Below are 9,535 nucleotides of genomic sequence, written 5' to 3' on the forward strand. Positions count from 1 at the left end.
GCTACACAGAGAAACCCTGTCTCGAAAAACAAAAACAAAAATAAATAAAATAAAATGTAGACATACTCTTTTCCAATTACCACTGATTCCTTTTAAAAGCAAAAATAAGAGTGGTGGTGAAGCCTTTTATCTCAGCACTGGGGAGGCAGAGGCAGGAGGATCTCTATGAGTTCGAGGCCAGCCCGGTCTACAGAGAGTTCCAGGACAGCCAGAGCTTTATAAAGAATCCATCTAAAAAAACAAACAACAACAATAAAAAGGCAAGCAAGAAAGGGGCCAACTCCTTCTCACAATTCAGAACCCCCAGCACCACGTAAAACTGACTGTGTTGGCATACACCTACATTCTGAGCACTCAGAGGTGGAGGCAGGGGATGAAGTTTAAGGTTACCCTCCACCACAATGTCAGCTGAAGGAGAAGCTTGACTATCTGAGCCCCTGACTAAAAGAAAAAGATAAAAAAATGAAAAAAAGAAAAAGAAAAAGAGAGATGCAACTAGAAAGTTGTACCATGCCCGTGCGCCCTTGCTCCTGTCCCCTTCAGACTCCAGTGAGTGACACTGGATGGTATCACACACCTGACCTGCCACCACTCATTCCATGACACTTTGGGAGAAAGAGAAAAGAGGGACATGACAGCCATCTCTATTATAAATGGGAGTGCTCCTATTAAGAATTCAGACAACCTGCTTAATAATTGAAAAGGCTACCTTCATAAACAGATCACATAAAAGACACTGGAACCCAGCTAGTGCCTCACACCTGGGACCCCAGCACTTGGGAGATGGGGGCAGCTGGGTCAGGAGCTCAAGGCCACCCTCCTCCTCACTCACACCCCATTCTCAAAGAAATTAAATGTAAAAGTTAGAAACAGGGCAGAGAGAGAGAGGGCTCAGTATGTGAAGGTGGCCAGCGGCAAGCCAGAGGTCCTGACGGCCTGTACAGGAGATACCAGACTCCTCAAAGTTCTCCTCCAACCTTCGCACAAGCACTTGGCACACCTGCCCATGCACACCCTGAATAGATAAAAATGTTTTTTTAAAAAAATCCTTAGCTTAGGCTAGGTATCCCAGCATCCAGGAGACAGAGACAAGTAAATTCAGTGAGTTCCAGGCCAGTCAAGGCTACAAACCGGACCATGTCTCCAAAAAAAAAAAACAAAATAACAAAACGACAACAACCACAAAAAAATCTCATCTTTTAGATAAATAAAGAATTGTTAACAGATAAAGATTAGCAGCATCAATCATTAAAGGTGTGCAATGGTAGCAAACACCTTAATTCCAGCACTAGGGAGGCAGAGGCAGGCGGATTTCTGAGTTTGAGGCCAGCCTGGTCTACACAGTGAGTTCCAGGACAGCCAGGGCAACAGAGAAACCCTGTCTCGAAAAACCAAACAAAAAGCTTACATGGCATCAGGAAAGGAGTCAGGAATCTGCTTTGAAAAGGGCAGGGCTGGGGAGGTAGATGGGGAGGTAGATGGGGAGGTAGACGCCTCAGTGATGCAGGGCTGCTGCTTTTCCAGAAGATGCGGTACAGCTTCCAGCACCCGAGTCAGGTGGCTCCCAGCCTCCTCTAACTCCAGCTTGAGTGTGTGACCACCTCTGCGGGCAGCTGCATGTCTGCCTCAAACAGACACTCATAAAGTAAACCAGTCCTCTCTGCTATGTACACTCGAGATTTCTTTCATCTTAAAAATTTCAAAATACAGCAGAGAATGGTAACACATCCCTTTAATCCCAGCTCTCGTGGGAGGCAGAGGCAGATCTCTGTGAGTTCAAGGCCAGTCTGCTCTATAGAGTGTCCTGGCTCCAGGACAGCCAGAACTACATAGAGAGACCCTGTCTCAAAAAAAAAAAAACAAAAAAACCAAAAAAAACCAGAAAAACAAAAACCCTTCAAACTACATCTATTGTGGGAATGCTTTGCTTCTCTGAGATCCTGCACTATTGGTTCATGTGCCTGCCTTTGCTCCTCTATGATAGCAAAGCTGAGTCACCAAGGCTGCCTAACTCACCTTACACTCACAGAAAGATTAACTTTCATCCTTTTGTGTGTTATCTGCTCAGGAACAGTGAGAGCACTCACAAAAAACAAGAAGTGTCCTGCACAACCCAGGAGGTGGTTCTAAGTCCAGGAAGCTGAGCCAACTCAACACTGTTCCCTCCCAAGAGGCTAAAAAACCAAAGGACTAGAAGACTGCCCTCTGCTCTCCATCCCAAACTGCACATTCCACCAGCAAGCATCAGAGTAAACCATTCCGATCCATTTTAGTCTGTACTGAGGACTGTGCTGCACTGGGAGTGGTGGCACTCGTCTGTGATCCTAGCACTCTGGAGGCAGAGCAGAGAGCAGCCAGTTCTAGACCTGCCAGAATTACATGGTGAGACCTTTTGAGGAGAAGGGTTAAGGGGATGGGGAAGAAGTGTGGCTAAATCTTCCCCAGAGTAATCAAATTGGGGAGGTGATGACCAAAGACATTTCTCAAAGAGAACTGTATGCAATTCACTAAGCTGAAACTTGGTAGAAATACGTTTGAGCAGTTCTTCCCCAAGTCATCTGTGGGTTAAGAGCTAAAAAAAGAAAGAGACTCTCCAGTCCTGTTCCAGCTGGGGAAAGTGCGTGGCCTTTCTCCGGCTTTTGGCTTCTTACCTGTAAAGCAAGAATGAGACCTACTTGGGTAGTTACCACCTCAGAGAACCAGCAATGGCACGGAGAGCAGAACAGCAGTGGGTCATGGAAATGAGCAATGCCGCCCTCGCCTTCTCAGTCAGACCAGAGAGAGACAAGAGTAAGTTTAAAGAGAAGATGCTACACCAGGAATCAACTGCCAAGCACTGGAAAGCCCTCTCCAGTCAGGGGAGAGACGGAAAGTACTAAGAACTCAAGCTCTAGGAGAAGGGCCAGCAAGAGAGCTCAATGGTAAGAAAGCCACCTGGCCCCACAGTGTCACCTCAGCAGGGAGTGCCAAGTTAACCAGGGCAATTCTTTCCAACTGCTCTATGGATGCTGCAAATAGAGAGGTTTGAACAGTATGACTAACAGAAATAGATCAACTTTGCCCTTTCTCCCCCTTTAGGTTTTGGAGACAGAGTTTTGCTATGTACCCAGGTTGACCTCGATTTTGACATTCTCCTGAGTGTATGTGACAACACCCAGCTCATTTTTCTCTTTCTTCTTCTTAAAGAACACCCAAACGTGCAAATGTACTTGAACACCCACTTAACAAATGTCTGCATGTGTGAAAAAAATGATTAACATGAAAATTAACAGATGAAAATTTCAGAGACTTCCAACCAATAAATAAAATAAAGGAGAACATGTAACACAGCTGGTATCTTTTCAGGAACTTCTAACCAATAAACAATTTTGTAAATGTACATTTGGTGCTTGACCTACATATATGTCTGTGTGAGGGCCTCAGATCCTCTGGAACTGGAGTTACAGACAGTTGTGGGCTGCCATGTGGGTGCTAGGAATTAAACCTGGGTCCTCTGTAAGAGCAATCAATGCTCTTAACCGCTGAGTCATCTCTCCAGCCTCCCAACCGATAAATAAAATAGAGGGGAACTTGTGACATAGCTGGTGTCTTCTGGGTTGCAGCAAAGACACATCCCTGGTGCCATCTTTACCCCAAACAATTAAGTGCTGAAGGGACATACAAGGCCTTGGTCTCCACCCTGCTTCCCCAGGAGCTCCTCGCACACTTGCACTGTGCCTCTGGTACCCTTCCACACATCTCAGCTCTCCTGTGAGAGTGGAGGCCCTGATGGCTCTGCTACACTTGACACCTGCCATGAAACTCCTGGGCTCATTCCCTTCCTTTCTTGGTCATGGTGCAGAACATGGTGTGTATTCTAGTGAGTGTGGGCACGCATGCATATGTGTGCTTTGAAACAGGGTCTTACTTTGTAGCTCAAGTTAGTCTTGTAGTCACTACATAGACTAAGCTGGCCTTGAACTTCCAGCAATCCCATCTCAGCCTCACAGACGCTGGGACAACCGGTATGCACCATCATGACCAGCTTCAGATGTCCCTGTGCTTGTTGATTTTGCCACTTCACTGTAGAGCAGGTATCTATCCTTTGATGTGAGACAAAGGACTGAGTTCCAAGCTATGAGCATGAGGAAAATATTTTTCAACTGATTACATCTTCAGCCAGAAATTAACATTTTTAATGCCTAGGACCTTCTGGCCACTAATTACTGTCTCTCAAACAAAACCCAGTACAACAAATAGTAAACATGTAGTACACTAACTCTACTGGAAAGGCATCTACAAGTCTGGTCTTTGAGGTCCTAACCCTGGTGGCAGAAGCAAGGTACTGAAAAGGGCCTCCCTCTCCAGATCTAGTTAATAAGGAGCAAGAGTAACGTTAGAGGAGAGGACCTAACTCTCTTGGTACGCCTTCCTCTGAGAGCTAAGAGGGGACTCCAGGGAAACTACCCCGACAAACCAGCGACATCTCTCCCGACCAGAACTGTACTCCGTTTGTTACCTGCTCTGCCCCATAGACCGTGGCGAATTGGATGAAATCCTCGATTCGGACGAAGCCATCCCCATCCCTGTCCAGGGCGTCGAATACCGCCCTGAGGCGTCCACCCTCCTCCTGAGCTGTCCCGGGTTCGCTGGGCAGCGACAACGCTGGGCCTGGGTCCGAGGGTGGCCCGGGACATGCCTGCAGCAGCTCGCCATCGGCGAGCAAGGGCTCTAGGGGTAGACCCCGCGTAGGGCAGCAGTCTTTCAGCTCCTCGGGCCAACTGCTCCGAACTTTGGGCTTCTCCGGCTCTTTAAATTGGAGACACGAAACTATGGGTTCCTCTCGATCCTCGGGCCAGAAGCAGGGTGCATCGGGCTCTTCCTGCCAGCACCGCGTTGTGTTCTGCTCCTCCGGCCAGAGGCACAGCACCTGGGACTCCTCTGACCAACAGCGTGGTGCATCGGGCTCGTCTGGTTTATTGGCCCAGAAGCACCGTGGGTTGAGAGCATCCGGCTCCTCGGATTCCTCGGGCCAACAACAGTGAAGTGCATCGGCCTCCTCTGGTTCCTTGACCAAGAGGCACGGTGCATCGGGTCCTCCCTGCCACAGGTGAGAGGTGTCAGGTTCCTCTGGCTCCTTGGCCGAGAGGCACCCTGCGTCCGCCTCCTGAAGACAGCTGTGAGGGGCATCAGGCTCTTCCAGCTCCTCCGCCAACAAACACGGTGCGTCGGATTCCTCCCACTTTTTGGCCAAGAGACTCGGCACGTCGGGCTCCTGGGGCCAGCAGCGAGGGGCGTTGGGTTCCTCCAGCTCTTTAGCCAAGTGACAGGATTCGTCGGGCTCCTGGGGCCAGCAGCGAGGGGCGTCGAGGTCCTCCAGCTCCTTGGCCAAGTGGCACGGCACGTCTGGCTCTTGAAGCCAGCAGCGAGGGGCATCAGGTTCCTCCACCTCCTTGAGCAAGTGACAGAATGCGTCTGGCTCCTGGGGCCAGCAGCGAGGGACGTCGGGTTCCTCTAGCTCTTTGGCCAAGTGGCACGGTGTGTCTGGCTTCTGGGGCCAGCAGCGAGGGGAGTCGGATTCCTCCAGCTCCTTAGCCAAGTGACAGGATTCATCGGACTCCTGGGACGAGCAGCGAGGGGCGTTGGGCTCTTTGGCCCAGCGACTAGGAGCGTGAGGCTCCTCTACCTCTTCGGGCCAGCAGATTGGCAGGTTGGGTCCCTCTGGCCACCGTTGAAGCTGGGCGTGTTCCTCGGGCTCATCTGACCAGCCGCGAGGAGCGTCGGGCCCCACCGGCCCCTTGACCCCACGCTGGGGCCCAGACGCCGGCTGGTCGTGGTCCGACAGGGAGGTCGGCTGGCACAGCTCCATGATCCGGCGCCGGCTAAACTAGGGATGATACGAAAGGCGCGGAAAGCAGACAAAGGCGCTCAGGGCGCGGCGGCGGGCGCGGGCATCCCCGCGGCGACGCGGGCGGGCGCGCGCGGGGCGCCCGGACTGCTGGGGCTGGCGCTCGGGCCCTGCTCCGCCCTCGCCCATCTTCGCACCGCACCTTAGCGGCTCCCGGCCCCGCAGCGTGGCTGGCGCGGGCCCATGGCAGCGGCACAGTCCGGATGATGTAAGGACCCAGTGGCGGGGAGTGGACGGTGGGAGACAGGTACCGGCCGGGCAGCGGAGGCTGAAGCCTGAGCGCCTGAGCTTAGGGACCCAGTGAGGGACGCCGGCGCCGGCGCCGGCCCGCCCTCCGTCGCGCGTGACGTCAGCACGCCGTGTAACCTGATCACGCCCCCATGGGTTGCTATAAAGGTGAGTTCGACGAGGGCACAGCTTAGGGGGCGACAGTGATCTGCCCCATTCGAGTTTTCAGTACGATTTGCGCGAGTGGGACGAGTGAAGTGTTCTGTCGCAGGAAGAGGCGCCCGAGAATAGGTTTGGGGAACTATTGCTGAACGGGAAACAAAACATTCGCATATCCCAAAAGAAGCCGCTAGTCCCTTCTGTGTGACTCCTTCACAAACTGGTGATACAAACCAGAATATTAATTGGCAGACTACCAAGTAGGTGCGAAGGAGCGCTCGAATTGCCCCACCAGGTAAGGAATTATCCAAAGTCTCCCACACAAGGACAGGATCCGAGGGGCTCACACTTCATCCACAGGGGCACACAGTGAAATAAAGAGGCGCAGATGTTGTTTTAGTTTGATATGTTGTTTGGTATTTTTTTGAAACAGGAACTTGTGCAACCCACACTACCTTTAACTCCTAATCCTGCCGCCATGGATTGTAGACTGGCCCAACCAACCCTGCTCTGAACATGTTTTTTTAAATTACATAAACAGTGCTTATCTCTTTATTGCTAACTAATGCCGTTATCATCATCAAAGGGTCGTGCTCAGGGATGCGGAGCAGTTGACTAAGCCAGTTGGAAGCAATAAGGTGCATCTAGTCAAGAACTAAATTTAGCCAGGGGAAACTATGAACCAATTTTACATTCGTGGGCACCATGGACAAGTATGGTTTCATAAGCAGTTTTGGCAAAAGCTAAAAACTGCACTCCGGTTCCAGGTGTACAGCCGGCTAATCTACTGAGTCATCCCCACGGCAAAATTCCCAGCACATATGGGAGACTTTGAGCAGCTGGGAAAGGAAGGTGATGTCTCCCTCCGTAAAATGTAGTCTTATTTTCCTGTAAGAACAGAATGCTTTTGTGAGGAATATATATATTGGAAGAATAAAGTGGCCTCCATCTAATGCAAGGACTGGAAATTCCCTTTGACTGACATTCTCATAGGCAGTTCAGGTGAGTACCAGCCTCTCTATTTAAGTGTGTCATGGTAAATATCCACCTGTCCTTTGTTGTTCTCAGGCAGGCCCAAGACCAGTTTTCTGAGGAGCCAGGTGTGTCTGTTATGTGCCAAAGCTAAGGAAAAAAAATTATTATTATTTTTGTTTTGTTTTTTTGTTTTTTGAGACAGGGTTTCTCTGTGTAGTCCTGGCTGTCCTGGAACTCACTTTGTAGACCAGGCTGGCCTCGAACTCAGAAATCCGCCTACCTCTGCCTCCCAAGTGCTGGAATTAAAGGCATGTGCCACCATGCCCGGCTAAGAAAAATATTTATGACTTCCAGCATTTGTGTGCCCAAATAGAACCAGTGTGTGAAGAATGCACACTTCCTGGCTCAGACCAAGCAATGGGGCTGCAGATAAAAGGTTAAAAGGAGTCAGGCGATGGGCTGGCAAGATGGCTCAGCACTGGCTGCTCTTCCAAAGGTCCTGAGTTCAAATCCCAGCAATCACATGGTAGCTCACAACCATCTGTAATGGGATCTGATGCACTCTTCTGGTGTGTCTGAAGACAGGTACAGTGTACTTATGTATAATAATAAATTAAATCTTTGGGCTGGAGCAAGCAGGGACTGAGTGAGCAGAGTTGACCTGAGCAAGCAGGGTTGACCAGAGTGAGCAGGGGTCCTAAAAATTCAACCCCAACAACTACATGAAGGCTCACAACCATCTGTACAGCTACAGTGTACACATAAAAACTTAAAAAAAAAAAAAAAAAAAAAAAAAAAAAAAAAGAGCCAGTTGAGGTGGGGAAGGTGGCTCAGTCAACAAAGTGACTGTCCTGAAATCATGAGGTGTTCAGATTCCAGCACCCATTATAAAAGCTGAGTATGTACCTATAACCCAGCACTAATGAGGCAGATGCTGACCAGCCAACCCAACTGTCCCAATAATAATAATAATGAGGAGGAAGAAGAGGAGAAGGAGGAGGAGGAGGGAGAGGAAGAAGAGGAAGAGATGGTAGAGGGCTGGAGAGATGACTCAGTAGTTAAAAGCACTGTTTTCTTCCTGAGAACCCAGGTTCAGTTCCAAGCACCCACATAGCAGCTCACAACTGTGTATAACCCCACGTGCTACTCAGATACCAGGTTTGGACGAGGTACACAGATATACATGCAGCCAAACATACACATAAAATTATTTTTAATGTTTAAAATTAAACAAAAAAATTAAGCTAGGAGCAGGGGCTCAGTAGTTAAGAGCAACGGCAGTGCAAGCATAAGGACCAAGTACAAATCCTGTGCCCTCCTGTAACTCTGACTACTTGCTCTTCCAGAGGTCCTGAGTTCAATTCCCAGCACCCACATGGTGGCTCACAACCATCTGTAATGGGATCTGATGCCCTCTTCTGGTGTGTCTGAAGACAGCTGCAGTGTACTCATATAAATGAAATAAGTAAATCGTTTTTTAAAAAATATGTCAATTTCTGACCCCCACAAACACAGGTACACATAGTTGCACACACATGAGACTGAAGCAGAAGAACTGACATCCATCCCAGGCCAGATGCAGAATCGAGACCAAGAAGGAAAAGAGAGGAGCAGCTTCTTTTCCCTGGGAAGCATTGACTCCTTATTCAGACAGACAAGATTGAAGGCAGAAAGATAGGGCATTGCTCTGACCTTGCATGGGGAGGCCACACCCTGGAGCAGAGGCAATCATCATAGGAGAACTAGAGCGCTCCCCTGGTGTGCTGTCAGCCTGCATGACCACCTCGAAGATCCAGAACTGTCCCATGACCTATCAGACCACACCTCGACATGATTGCCTGTCCCCATTCATCCTCTGCTTAAACCTAAGGCTCACGGCAACTCCGGGAATCTGTACTTAGGATCCCTGAACCTTCCACTCTATTCTTCCCACTGTGGCCACATTGAGTCCCTCCCTTCTCTGCTTTTCACCTCACTCCTCTTTAACTGGCTGAAGATAAAGATGCCAAAGCCAAAAGTTTTGTTCTAAAAATCTCAGTCACATTGCCTGCCATTACAATCCAGGAATTCCCTGCCCAGAAAGACCCTGTATGGACACAATCTTCATTGCATGTGTATACGCACATACATACACATGCACCTACACATACATATATATACATGCATACATACATACATACATACATACATGTAATTTTTTTAAAAAGCAATGTGCCAGATGGTGATGGCACATACCTTTAATCCCAGCACTCGGGAGGCAGAGGCAGGCAGATTTCTGAGTTCGAG

At 49.4% G+C, this 9,535-nt stretch overlaps 1 protein-coding gene across 2 annotated transcripts in view; it reads right to left on the reverse strand.

The window, feature by feature from the left end:
- Positions 1-6,209, reverse strand: part of Rab11fip3 (RAB11 family interacting protein 3) — an 84,109-nt gene extending 77,900 nt beyond the window's left edge. For both annotated transcript variants that reach the window (XM_021221448.2, XM_021221447.2), the window contains exon 1: positions 4,499-6,209. In XM_021221448.2, the coding sequence (XP_021077107.1) occupies positions 4,499-5,848 (1,350 nt within the window). In that variant the 5' untranslated portion in view covers positions 5,849-6,209. The remainder of the gene's footprint in view (positions 1-4,498) is intronic.
- Between the last annotated feature and the right edge of the window lie 3,326 nt (positions 6,210-9,535).

This window comes from Mus pahari, chromosome 21 (assembly GCF_900095145.1).
Source record: "Mus pahari chromosome 21, PAHARI_EIJ_v1.1, whole genome shotgun sequence".
NCBI lineage: Eukaryota > Metazoa > Chordata > Mammalia > Rodentia > Muridae > Mus > Mus pahari.